Source organism: Carassius gibelio, chromosome A22 (genome assembly GCF_023724105.1).
Source record: "Carassius gibelio isolate Cgi1373 ecotype wild population from Czech Republic chromosome A22, carGib1.2-hapl.c, whole genome shotgun sequence".
In the NCBI taxonomy this organism is placed as follows: Eukaryota; Metazoa; Chordata; class Actinopteri; order Cypriniformes; family Cyprinidae; genus Carassius; species Carassius gibelio.
In genome coordinates, this window is record NC_068392.1 from 17,645,101 (window position 1) to 17,659,244 (window position 14,144).

The following is a 14,144-nucleotide window of genomic DNA, read 5'->3' on the forward strand; positions in this document are numbered from 1 at the left end:
CAAAGTTCAAAGAGTCTTAGATATTTCTAATAAGTGTATAGTTATTATTATTATTTTTATTATTATTGCATTACTCATGTTATGAAGAGAGAGTCGGAGACGTTCGGATCCAATTGCAGCATTTATTAAACAGAATGGTCAGAAAGGCAGAGATCAGGAATTGTGTCAGGTGTGTCAGGGATAATCAGAAACAAGCAGAAATTGGGACAGGCAGCAGAGAATCAGAGTCGGAATACACAGTCCAATGGTAAAACATGGGAATAAAAACCATAGGGGAAAACCACTCAGAAATGTAGACAGGGCTAAACAAGACTTCGCAGTGAGTGCGACTGATTGTGGTGCTTATATGTGTGTGTAAATGAGGTGCAGGTGTGGCAAGGAAATTGGCTGATAAATGAGGTCCAGGTGTGGCAAGGTGATTGTGATGCAGTGACTCATGGGAGATGTAGTTTGGGTGTGGTGCAACAGTATGAGAGGTGCTAGTGTCCAAGTGATGATATAGTGACATCTGGTGGTTGATGGGTGGAATGGTCCTGAGTGGAGTGCCCTCTACTGAAGTTCACTCCAGCTAATGATCGTGACAACTCAGATATAGAATGTCTCAGTTTTGAAATAAATGTACATTGTTAATTTAACTATATCAATACAGTAATAGGGTACAGTTATAAAATTAATTTTGATCAAATGCTCAGATAATGAAGGTCTCAGTTATGTATCATTTAACTAGCAACTCGTCTCGGTTTACATTATAAATCTGCTTAAACCAACTAAATATGGGCGTAAGACAGACAATTACTGAAATACAGTTACATAGTACAGTGCTATAAACAAATGTAGATGACTCAAATTTTGTCCAGTGAGAATTTGATGAGAAATGTTGAAATGGCTTTTGAGTTAAAACTTGTTTGGCAAATCTGAGCACAGACATTGTTGAGAAAGATCTGAGAACCAACAGGCTCAAAGTTTAATCTCATTGCTATATAGAAAAAAAGAAAACCTACCAGTAAGGATCTGTTTATTTTAGACTCAACTTCTTGCAGTTTTACCAAGTATCCATGAGCAAGATGTGGCATAATAGAGTTTTCATGAGTGTTCCTGTCTTGTTATGGTAGCACTAGCAGGGATTTAATTTTAGCAGTGTAGGTGTTTGTGCCATGTTCTGCTTTGTCACATTGCTGTCCCATCACAGCCCTTTCAAAGGGTTTGCAACCATAGGCACATAATCTGACTGGCATGATAAATGGAGCACTTGCTAAGAAAGAAAAAAGCTGATGGCTTGAGTCTGTTGCGCAACCTGAGAAACAAATATTTTAGCGCAATAAAGGGTAATTTATATATATATATATATATATATATATATATATATATAAATACCACAAAGATTTTCAGAAATATGCTTTGGTCAAGACAAAGGCACTTGAATGAGGCAACTTTCTTATTATTATTATTAATATTATTTTCATCATCATTAATATTGTCGTTGTTGTTGTTCATGTTGTATATTTCTAGTTTTAGACTGACACCTGTTGGCCTGGATTTATGAAGTTTGTTTACAACCTGCTACCGCTTCACACCTTTTATTTTGTAATTATGAACAAATAAGACAATCATTAATAAGAAAGTATAGTTATAACTTGCATAACCAAGACAATGAAACTCTCAGTTGAATGTCTCATCTATGTGTCAGCTTCGCCTCAGATACTTCTCCTAAAAATCCTTAGGAGGAATTAAAAAAAAGAAACAAAAAAGGCTTAAATAATTGTTCATAAGCAGTCAGTTTGAATTATAACAGTAATTTGTTAAGATTACAAAGAGTGCATCTGAAAGAACGAATTGAGTTTTCTTCTGCGTCTTCTTGTGCTTAGACAAATAAACCATGCAGATTTGACAATTCAAAGTGGTTTTAAAACATTCAAGCAAAATGTGTGAAAGAACTCAATTTAGTACACTCGTACACTGTTTTCTGTGCGCACACAATTACATCAAAACACAACAGTTCAATAAACAGAAAGTTAATATAATAAAAGGGGGGGTGAAATGCTATTTCATGCATACTGAGTTTTTTACACTGTTAAAGAGTTGGATTCCCATACTAAACATGGACAAAGTTTCAAAAATTAAGTTGTACGTTTGAAGGAGTATTTCTGTTCCAAAAATACTCCTTCCGGTTTGTCACAAGTTTCGGAAAGTTTTTTTCGAGTATGGCTCTGTGTGACATTAGATGGAGCGGAATTTCCTTATATGGGTCCTGAGGCACGTCTGCCGGAAGAGCGCGCGCTCCCGTATAGCAGAGCACTGAGAGCACAACAGACTTCACTGATCAGAGCGAGAGCGTCGCGAAATGTAACAAAAGAAGTGTGTTTTTGGTTGCCAGGGCAAGACAACCCTGCACAGATTACAAAAAAAAAACAGCATTAAGGGACCAGTGGATGGAGTTTATTTTTACAGAGCATCAACGGAGTTGTGCAAGTGTTTGTGTTTGTTCCCTGCATTTCGAAGATGCTTGTTTTACAAACAAGGCCCAGTTTGACGACGGATTTGCGTATCGTTTATTTCTTAAGGATGATGCAATCCCAATGAAAAAGGGCCAAGATTGTGTGTTGGAACCGCAGGTGGTGAGTAAACCTGCTTCTAATATCTCTGCCTCCTTGTTAGTGTGTCCGCCTCCCATGCCGGAGACCCGGGTTCGAGCCCCGCTCGGAGCGAGTCGTTGCTGCTGCTGCTCTCGTTCAGTTTCAGCCTCGGGATCTGATTCTGGATCATAAATAAACGGCTGAATCTGACTGTTAGCCATGGTTTGTTTTGGATGATGGTTTTTTCCTCAAGGTAATGTCACAGCTTCCAAACGCTCTCAACGCAAAAGCCTATTGGCACTCGTGATTCTTTAGCTCCTCCAGTCGGTCGTGTTTTTCCGGGAAAAATCGGTACAGACTATCTTTCTCTTATGAATATAATAAAACTAAAGACTTTTTGGATTTATGAAGGATGCAGTACTACTCTATAGGTACTCAAGATTAACAGGATATTGAGTGAAAACGAGCATTTCACCCCCCCTTTAAGTGACATATGACACAATATTGTGAAAAATATCTATTTTACGCTTTATTCTGCCTATGAAAATTGTTCTAAGCAAAGCAGAACTGATGTGCTTTATTTAAAACCTCTTTTCAAACAATTCTTTGCATGTTCTGGTAGATTTGGGGTTTTTTTTTTCTCTTGTTTTTATTGGTTATCTACGGCACATTTTTAGAGGCTTTACATTTAAACTTATAAATGTACTCTTTGTATCCATATTGCTTTCATGTGAATACATCTTATAAATTTAGAAAGAACCCTTTTAAGATCAAATGATCTGCTGTTTTATGCTTCTGGTGTAACTTAGATGAGCAGAATTATTTCAAACCAAGGTAAAAAATTTCAGCAACCAGTTTAGGTATGTCCTCCAATCTATTCCATGGAAGCTTTAAAAATTGATGTGTGAAATACCTCGGGCGAGAGGAGCATTTGATGGACAGCTTCTTATAGAATTCATCTCCATTTAGCAATGACTGCTGTACTTATAAGTTGGTCCTTTCAACCAGAGAGGGAAGAGAATCACATTTTACTCTCCTTATCATTCACCAGGATAAACTGCAACTGACATTAATAGATCCAAGGAGGAATACAGCAATACTGTGGGCACCGGCAAAGTTTATCTGTACACAAAGGTTATTGCATGAATAATTGTGTCTTTATTGGATAATTTTTGGAGATATTTGCCCTCGTACTGTTTGTTTGTAAACTGATTTAAATAGGATAATCATTCATAATGGCAGCATCTGTTTTCCAGAAACGGTAACAGCATAAATATATGAGGATAGTTTGTAAACATGACTGAGAGGCTAAGAAATTAAATAAAAATATAAAGTCAAACTATTTTAATTAAACATTTCTCTAAGCATGCTGGGACATGAAAAATCAGATCAATGACATAAAATGTCACTCGTTAAAGGGAAACTCCACCCCAAAATGAAAATTTTGTCATGTCGTTCCAAACCCGTAAAAGCTTTGTTCATCTTCTGAACACAATTTAAGATATTTTGAATGAAAGCCGGGATGCTTCTGACTGTCCCATAGACTGCCAAGTAAAATACACTGTCATAATGAAGTGACGACAATACTTTTTGTACGCAAAGAAAACAAAATAATGACTTTATTCAACAATGTGTCTTCTCTGTGTCTCTCAGCATCAACGTAGCATGATTTTGGAGAATATGAGCTGAACGCAGGCTGCATGCGTACGTACTTCTGTGTCTCTGTGTATTTACATTTTGATTTGAAAGAAAACAGCACATCCGTGCAGCGCAGCTGACACAAAAGAGCGTAAGCTGACTGCGTTCAGCTAAGCTAACTGCGTTAGCCTGCACATCAATTGCTCAAGCCTCTGTCATTAGCTCTAAAATTATGTTTTGGAATTTGCAAAGGAAGGTTTGGGATGAACAAAAATGAATTGCATAAAAAATTTGCTAGTTCAAAACACACAGTATTTTAGAACAAAAACATGTCCAATGTCTTGAAACAAATCATCTGAACAATTGGTGTGTGATCAACATTTGATTTTTATTGACAATGCTTAATAAGTGCTTATTGTGATAGAAAACACTGTAATGGCTTCTCTGATTAAGAAATATTTTTGTTGGCTTGGGTGGTTGTAATATAAAGCCTATTATATTAATAAAGAAGGGAGGCCCAAAAACTAAGAACCAGCTGATGTGATGTCTGGTAATCTAGATTTAAATTGATTATTGCATTTTACACACGATGAACTGGGATCTAACAAAACAAAACAAAAGAAGATTGTTGGAAAAGACTGTTGGAGATTTTTTGGAGTTTATGTAACTATTTTAATCCTTAGTCTAAGCGTTAATTAGTGTATGGAAATTTTAGTGAGGAATTAAAATCTAATTTTCCCTTTTCAACGTCTTTAATTTCGGTTTGGTCGAATGATTCTGATATATGACCCTGGACCACAAAACTAGTCTTAAGTGGCTGGGATATTGGCAGACGTCACTTCCTGTCTGTTGTTGACGGCTGTACTACGTTTGAGCTCCGTCACTATATTCTTTTCATTTACTATTTTTAACTTAAAAATCAATTTTATACATCATTGTTTCCGTTTATATAACGCGTGAATATATCCTCTATTGTATTATACAACAAAAACAATCAGAGCGCCTCGCTATCACTAGTTTTATTTTGATCTCCCGGGTCCGCTATTAGCTTTTAGCCAGTTAGCATCAGCAAGCTTGGTTGCTGCTAACTGTGCTTACATTGCTAATACTCTATTCTCACACATTACCACTGCTGTACTCACTGTTGCTTGCTTTAATGGCGGATGAATGTCTCCACCCTGTGCAGCTCGAGCTCGAGGCCGTGGGGAAGCAGATTCGCAACCTGGAACAGAAGCAGGCCCAGCTGAGAGAGCGGAGAGCCGCGCTGGAATCATCCCGGGCTGACGCTCACAAGTCCGGGGTAAGTATACAGCGTACTGTTAACAGTCCCACCACGTCTACTCCGTGTGTTTCTCTGCGCAGGCCCGGTGCACCCAGGACGCGATCTTCCCAGATGTCCTTCACTGCGACGCCGGGACACCACGGACCCTGGGTGCATCCACAGCGGAGGACGCGAGCTGGGTCCCGGGCGACTGCTTCTCCCCCTCCTGCCTTCGAGATCTCCATCCAGAACCGCTTCGCTCCCCTCCGCGAGACAGGACGCGACGCTGTGATCATCGGAGACTCCATCGTCCGACACGTAAGTGCTACGTTAGCCGAAGGTAAAGTGCACACTCATTGTTTGCCTGGTGCTCGTGTTCTCGATGTTTCTGCGCAGATACCCGCGATCCTGAAGGACGGCGAGAGCCCCAGAGCGGTCGTGCTTCACGCCGGAGTTAACGACACCATGCTGCGGCAGACGGAGACGCTGAAGAGGGACTTCAGGAGCCTGATCGAGACGGTTCGCAGCACGACGCCCGCGGCGACGATCGTCGTGTCAGGACCACTGCCCACGTATAAACGAGGACACGAAAGGTTCAGTAGACTTTTTGCTTTAAATGAATGGTTGTTGTCATGGTGTAAAGAACAGAAACTGCTATTTGTTAATAACTGGAATCTTTTCTGGGAGCGTCCTAGACTGTTTCACGCTGATGGATTACACCCCAGCAAAATTGGAGCGGAGCTTCTCTCTGACAACATCTCCAGGACACTTCGCTCCATGTGACTAGTAAGACAATTCTCAAATAACCATTATGATGAGTTTTGTTCTAACCGCTTAAATGCTAAAGGTACTTGCGCTGTAAAACCTATTAAGACTGTGTCTGTTCCCCGAATAGTGAGGTCAAAATATAAATATAATGTAGGATCTAGAAAAAATCTTATCGTTATTAAACCAGAAAAATTTAAAGTAAATGAACAAAAACAATTTTTAAAGTTTGGGCTCATAAATATTAGATCACTCGCACCAAAAGCAGTTATTGTAAATGAAATGATCACCGATAATAGTTTTGATTTACTCTGCTTGACTGAAACCTGGCTAAAACCAAATGATTATTTTGGTCTAAATGAGTCTACTCCACCAAACTACTGTTATAAGCATGAGCCCCGTCAGACTGGTCGTGGCGGGGGTGTTGCAACAATATATAGTGATATTCTCAATGTTACCCAGAAAACAGGATACAGGTTTAACTCTTTTGAAATACTTCTGCTAAATGTTACTCTGTCAGACATGCAAAAGAAATCTAATGTATCTCTTGCTCTGGCTACTGTGTATAGACCACCAGGGCCGTATACAGAATTCCTAAAAGAATTTGCAGATTTCCTCTCAGACCTTCTAGTTACAGTTGATAAGGCGCTAATCATGGGAGATTTTAATATTCACGTTGATAATGCAAATGATACATTAGGACTTGCGTTTACTGACCTAATAAACTCCTTTGGAGTCAAGAAAAATGTCACCGGGCCCACTCATCGTTTTAATCATACACTAGATTTAATTATATCGCATGGACTCGATCTTACTGCTATAGATATCGTACCTCAAAGTGATGATATTACAGACCATTTCCTTGTATCGTGCATGCTGCGTATAACTGATATTAACTATATTTCGCAGCGTTACCGTCTGGGCAGAACTATTGTTCCAGCCACCAAAGAAAGATTCGCAAATAACCTGCCTGATCTATCTCAACTGCTAATTATACCCAAAAATACACACGAATTAGACGAAATTATTGACAACATGGGCACTATTTTCTCTAATACATTAGAAGCTGTTGCCCCAATCAAATTGAAAAAAGTTAGAGAAAAACGTACTGTACCATGGTATAACAATAATACTCACTCTCTCAAGAAATTAACTCGTAGTCTTGAACGCAAATGGAGAAAAACTAACTTAGAAGTTTTTAGAATTGCATGGAAAAACAGTATGTCCAGCTATAGACAGGCTCTAAAAACTGCTAGGGCAGAGCATATACACAAACTCATTGAAAATAACCAAAACAATCCAAGGTTTTTATTTAGCACAGTGGCTAAGTTAACAAATTACCAGACGCCACCTGATTCAAATATTCCACCAACGTTAAATAGTAATGACTTTATGAATTTCTTCACTGATAAAATAGATAACATTAGAAATACAATAGCGAATGTAGATTCTACAGCGTCTAACACTTCAGTTTCATCCATCGCACCCAAAGATAAACTGCAGTGCTTTACAACCATAGGACAGGAAGAGTTAAATAAACTTATCACTGTATCTAAACCAACAACATGTTTATTAGATCCTGTACCCTCTAAATTACTGAAAGAGCTGTTACCTGTAGCCGAAGAACCGCTTCTCAATATCATAAACTCGTCGTTAACTTTAGGACACGTCCCAAAACCATTCAAGCTGGCGGTTATCAAGCCTCTTATTAAGAAACCAAAACTAGATCCTAGTGTACTGGCAAATTATAGGCCTATTTCAAATCTTCCATTTATGTCTAAAATTTTAGAGAAAGTTGTCTGCTCAATTGAGCACCTTCCTGCATAAAAATGATCTGTATGAAGAATTTCAGTCAGGTTTCAGGCCCCACCATAGCACAGAAACTGCACTTGTTAAAATTACAAATGACCTGCTCCTTGCGTCAGACCAAGGCTGCATCTCATTTCTAGTCTTACTTGATCTTAGTGCTGCGTTCGACACCATAGATCATGACATTCTCATAGATCGATTACAAAACTATACAGGTATTCAAGGGCAGGCTCTAAGATGGTTTAGATCCTACCTGTCCGATCGCTACCATTTTGTTTACTTAAATGGGGAGTCATCTCATTTATCATCAGTAAAATATGGAGTGCCACAAGGATCCGTCCTAGGTCCCCTTCTATTTTCAATATATATGTTGCCCCTTGGTAATATTATTAGAAAATACGGAATTAGCTTCCACTGTTATGCTGATGATACTCAGCTATATATCTCAACGAGACCAGATGAAACTTCCCAATTATCTAAGCTAACAGATTGTGTTAAAATTGTAAAAGATTGGATGACACACAATTTTCTCCAATTAAATTCGGATAAGACAGAGATACTAATTATTGGACCAAAAAACACTACACAGAATCTTGTAGATTACAATCTGCAACTAGACGGATGTACTGTTACTTCCTCTACAGTCAGAAATCTGGGTGTTATATTAGACAGCAATTTGTCTTTTGAAAATCATATTTCCAGTGTTACAAAAACTGCATTCTTCCATCTTAGAAACATTGCCAAGCTACGAAACATGTTATCTGTTTCTGATGCAGAAAAGCTAGTTCATGCATTCATGACCTCTAGACTGGACTATTGTAATGCACTTCTAGGTGGTTGTCCTGCTTCGTCATTAAACAAGCTACAGGTCGTCCAAAATGCAGCAGCTAGAGTCCTTACCAGGTCAAGAAAATATGATCATATTACCCCAATTTTACAGTCTGTGCACTGGCTACCTATTAAGTTCCGTATCAGTTACAAATTATCATTACTTACCTATAAGGCCCTAAATGGTTTAGCTCCAGCGTACCTAACTAGCCTTCTACCACGTTACAACCCATCACGCACCCTAAGGTCACAAAACGCTGGACTTTTGGTCGTTCCTAGGATAGCAAAATCCACTAAAGGAGGTAGAGCTTTCTCACATTTGGCTCCCAAACTCTGGAATAGCCTTCCTGATAATGTTCGGGGTTCAGACACACTCTCTCTGTTTAAATCTAGATTAAAAACACATCTCTTTCGCCAAGCATTCGAATAATGTATCTTTTTAACTGTTAGTGTAGTTGCATCTGTTCAAAGGTGCATTTTTATTCATTAACTTGGGTTAAACTAATTTTACTTTGTTGGATCAGCAGCTATGCTAATGATGTCTGTATTTTTTTTCTATGTTTCGCCACGGGATTTACATCCCGTGGTAACTAGGATTTACACAAGCTCCAGTCTGGATCCAGAACACCTGAGAAGAGATGATGCTGACCCTCAGAGGACCCCAGATGATGCTACCTTGAATCAACAAACAGAACTAACAATTATTGCTAAATGTGTCACTGAATCATATAATAACTTAATTAATAATATTGATAGTTCATCGTCCAGCTGACTACGTCTTATATTATTATTATTTTTTTTTTTTCTAAAATCCTGTCAAATGTGCACAAACTACTAGCTACTACTAAATATTGTAGAAACATAATTTTCTGTAAAGTTGCTTTGTAACGAATAATTTTGTAAAAAGCGCTATACAAATAAACTTGAATTGAATTGAATTGAATTGAATATATTTTTAGCAATAGCCAAAACAACAACAACAACAAAAAGCTTATATGAATCAAAATTATAGATTTTTCTTTTATTCCAAAAATCATTAGGATATTAATTAAAGATCATGTTCCATGAAGATATTTTGTAAATTTCCCACCATAAATATATCAAAACTGAATTTTTGATCAGTGCACACACACACACACACCGTGAATACACACCATGAGCAGTGGGCATCATTTCTGCTGCGGCGCCTGGGGAGGAGCTGGGGGTTCAGTGCCTTGTTCAAGAGCACCTCAGTCATGGTGTTGCCGGCCCAAGACTTGAACCCATTAACTTCAATAAATAGTAAGATGCATTGCTAAGAACTTCATTTGGACAACTTCAAAGGTGATTTTCCCAGTTTTTTGCACCATCAGATTCCAGATTTTCAAATAGTTCCCGGCCAAATATTATTCGATTGAAATTGACTCTTAAGACTGGTTTTGTGGTCCAAGGTCACACACACATACATATATATATATATATATATACATATATACAGACCTTATAAATGTGTGACAGTCATTAAAATATTCAAGATCCAAAAGGGACATATAGGTAACAAAAATAATCCAGATAAAATACAATCCCTCTGAACCATTTTATTTTATTATTATTTTTGTTTTTACCATCTGCTTTCAGTTATTTTAGCTGTGCAAAAACACTCTGGTATGCTACTTGATGTTGAGAACTGGTATTTGTCATATTTTAATTTACTATCAAAATCATAAACACAATGGTTTGAAACAATTTCACAGTTTACTGCATTTGTTAGTTTTAATAATAATTGACATATATTGGCAGATGAATCAGTCCCGCACATTTACAAAAAGTAGCTTACTTGCATGTGTAAAAAAAATAAAAAAAATAAGGGAAAAATTCTTTTACCATATCATACTAGTTTTTCTGGTGCAAATTTATCTGGTTGACAAGTCGCCACTAGATGTCTAGTGTGAAAACTGTTCTGAAGCAAAGCTAAGAGCCACTGCTGTAGAATACCTTCACTTGATGGCTTTAAATTGGAGATCCAGCTGTGTACGACACCAGCCATCCATCAGTCAGTGATTTCCCGGAGCGATGGTCCACCCCCAAATAACTCAAATGGCCTTTTCTCTGGGCCTCTCCAGCGATGAAGGCCGCACCTGCCTCATTACTGACTATGAGCTTCATCATGAGTTGACAAAAAATCTCTACAGATCTATCTCATTCCTTCTCCTCCTTTGCAATAATGGAAATGTCCATCTCCACTTTAACGAAGGCAACTGTGGATCAATTTAAATAATTCTCAACAAGCTTCCATTTTCCCTCTTCACCATTCATCACATTCCTTCCCATTTGTACTGTTGTCCAGTTATTTCCCTAGCTTCTGTATATTTAATAAGCCATTATATGTGGATGTATTCTTAGATTTTCCTCAAACGGCACTTAGGAATGGCTTTTAATTCCCAGCGTTTGAAACTGCTCACATATTAATAATACTGATTTCAGTTGTGTGTCCTGCTCTTTTTTTCCACATAATTATACAGCACTTTAATTCACCCCATGGCCCTTGTATCTTGAATACAAACTGGCACTAAAGGTGCCAAGGTGCTAACTGTTGTTAAGGTCTCAAAAGAAATAAAAAGGATTGTTTTCACCAATGCATCCTTACTGACGGTAATCCGCAACATTCCCATTACTGAAGAATGAATGGCCTTGTGTTAAAACAACTATAAATTAGATTTCTGAGACAGTATACAAAGGAAACGGACCACTCTAAAAGAAGTCTCAAGTTTTGCAACCATTCAGCTAAAAAAGAAAAAAAAAAAACACGGTTATACTTTTGAGGTATAAACAGTATCTGCCATTTTAGAGATTTGTGATAAAGAAATGCTGTTTATGATGCTCCTGTCAGGCTATATTGAAAAATGTTTTTAAAATGTAATATTAAGAGACACTTAATATATGATATATTTTGATCCTTCACAATTCAAGTATATAAAAGCTACTCTATATCTAGCAAACTGAAAAAAGCTACTCGCTGGTATATCCAAGATGGCTGCCAAGTGAAATGGTTTTCCCTTGAGGAACTTTGTGGATTTTGAAATGGGTTAAGATTAAGACCAACATCAGTAATGGATTGAGATCAATAATAATATCAAATAATAATTAGATTAGTAAAGATTAAGACTAAGATAATTGGATGTTATTATTAAAACAGGTTTTTGGTTAGCATACAGCAGGCTAAATCTGCTGGTATACTATATACCATCTGATTCCAAAATTTCTTACATTCCCTTTTTTACATTGTTTATGTTTCTATGAGGACGCAGCTGATGTAGTTTGATATATGTTTGTATATCAGTGTGCGTGATTTTAATAGCCATAATAAAAACAACATTTTTTTTTCTCTGAGTTCTGCCCACACTCTTTTCTGATTGGCTATGATTTGTGATAGATTTTTAGATGACAAATTGCTTGCTGGTAACTTATTGCACATTATCTAGTTGGGAAACCTGCCAATCAGTGTTGTCATGACATGATTTTCCTCTGGCTCCAGTGTGCCTAGTCATGTCACATTTACATCCTTGATGATTGGACAAAAACAGCAGAATTTAAATTAGCATCAGCCACTGAGTTGCATGAGAATGTTCTCCAGACCTCATTAATTAAGATTTGAATTTAAATGAAGGATCAGATTCTATTTCTCAGATTTTTCTTGCAAGTTTGAAAACAAAAGCTGTGAAAGCCTAGAGTTAATAGATATGAGTCACAGCACTGTGGCAGCGCTCTAACAAACCTGACCATCACCTCCAATTATTTCCCACAAGTTCAGCAGATACTTATACTTGGCAACAGCCAAGGATTCGACTGCTGTTAACAAGCTAGTGAGAAAGCCGTCTCCCCTGATTACCAAACATGTTTGCCGTTGGCTACTTTACTTTTATTCATTAAATGTTATATTGTACAGTCTTTTGTAATGGTCTTGAAAAACAAATGTATTGTCTTAACTGCTAAGCTATTGCAATTTCAATTGTTAATCGCTTTTTGTGCCTGTTCCCATTATTCAAATTTTATTTAAAATAATTACTGCTGTGATAGATAATATTTTGAATCAATATTGCTAATGAGAAATAATAAGTTTGCGTCTCTGAATAATGACCTAGAGAAAACATATATCAAGCAAAAAGGACCCAAAATGGAACCTTGTGGAACATCATAAGGGATTTGAGCAAAAGATAAGAAACATTTCATTACATTAACAGAAACAGTTCTATCCATGAGGTCAGATTCAAACCACTGAAACCCAACTACATGAGGTTTTATAAAAGGAAATCATCATGACCTTCTGTGTCAAATGCTGCATAACCAAGCAAGATTAAAATACAGCTAGATCATGAGTCCCGTAAAACACGAGTCAATATTAAAGAGGTCAAAAACCTGCAGAACAAAGTTAAAATGTTGTGGTTGCTAAAGCATTTGGATTTCTCATGTTTGCATTTGAAAACACTATTATTTTGGGGCTTTCATGATCAACACCTAATTTTGTCCAATCCACGTTCATCTGTTTGGGAGAAAATTGAATGTGCTAATACCACCACTAATAGGACATAATATTTGCAAGGAACATAATATTTTACATAAATGTCACTACTGGCAAGTTTTTGTAGTGAGCCTTGGTTGAATAAATTTGAGTAATCCATGTAATGGTGCATGCAATTGTAAATTTATTAATAAAATGTAGTAGTTATAAAATAATCATATTTTAGCGGTATATTCACATCATGGTTTATCCTTGTTTATTTTATTATCTGTGCCTTTACAATAAGTTTGCCAATACATTTGCCATCACAAACTGTTAGGCTGCTGCTTTTCCCTTTTATGTTTTACTTTTATTGCTTTGTCTCATTGACAAACCATTATAGCCCTCTCATTCCATTATTCCCCATAATGCATTAATGCAGACCTTGCACAAACTGATCATTGCTCTGCCACAATCTCTCTCTCCCTTTCCTCCTGCTGTCTTCTGCCCCATCCTCTACATTATCACCCTGGGAAGCAGGCTGGGCCAGCAGTCATCTAACTTCCTTTCCATTGCTCCTTTCTCCTGTTCTTAGACATTGTGGTTGTATAATTAAACATGATGCACCTTCATGTTTATGCATGTGCATATCCTCCATTGGCTTCCCATGTGCATATGAGTTGGACTGCATGCTAGCATGCCAAGTAGCATTGCAAACTCTTTGCTTCTGTTGCTTTTCTTCTCTTACATACACACACACACACACACAAATACATATCCCTTGTGTTGTGTT

The 14,144-nt window shown here is 37.4% G+C and overlaps 1 protein-coding gene across 1 annotated transcript; it reads left to right on the forward strand.

Annotated features, from left to right (window-relative positions):
* Positions 1–5,438: 5,438 nt before the first annotated feature.
* LOC127943037 (uncharacterized) lies at positions 5,439–9,673 on the forward strand. The gene is made up of 2 exons (XM_052539146.1): positions 5,439–6,258; positions 9,481–9,673. Exon 1 carries the CDS (start codon positions 5,605–5,607, stop codon positions 6,253–6,255), a length of 651 nt encoding a protein of 216 aa, XP_052395106.1. The 5' UTR covers positions 5,439–5,604; the 3' UTR covers positions 6,256–6,258; positions 9,481–9,673.
* Positions 9,674–14,144: the final 4,471 nt, after the last annotated feature.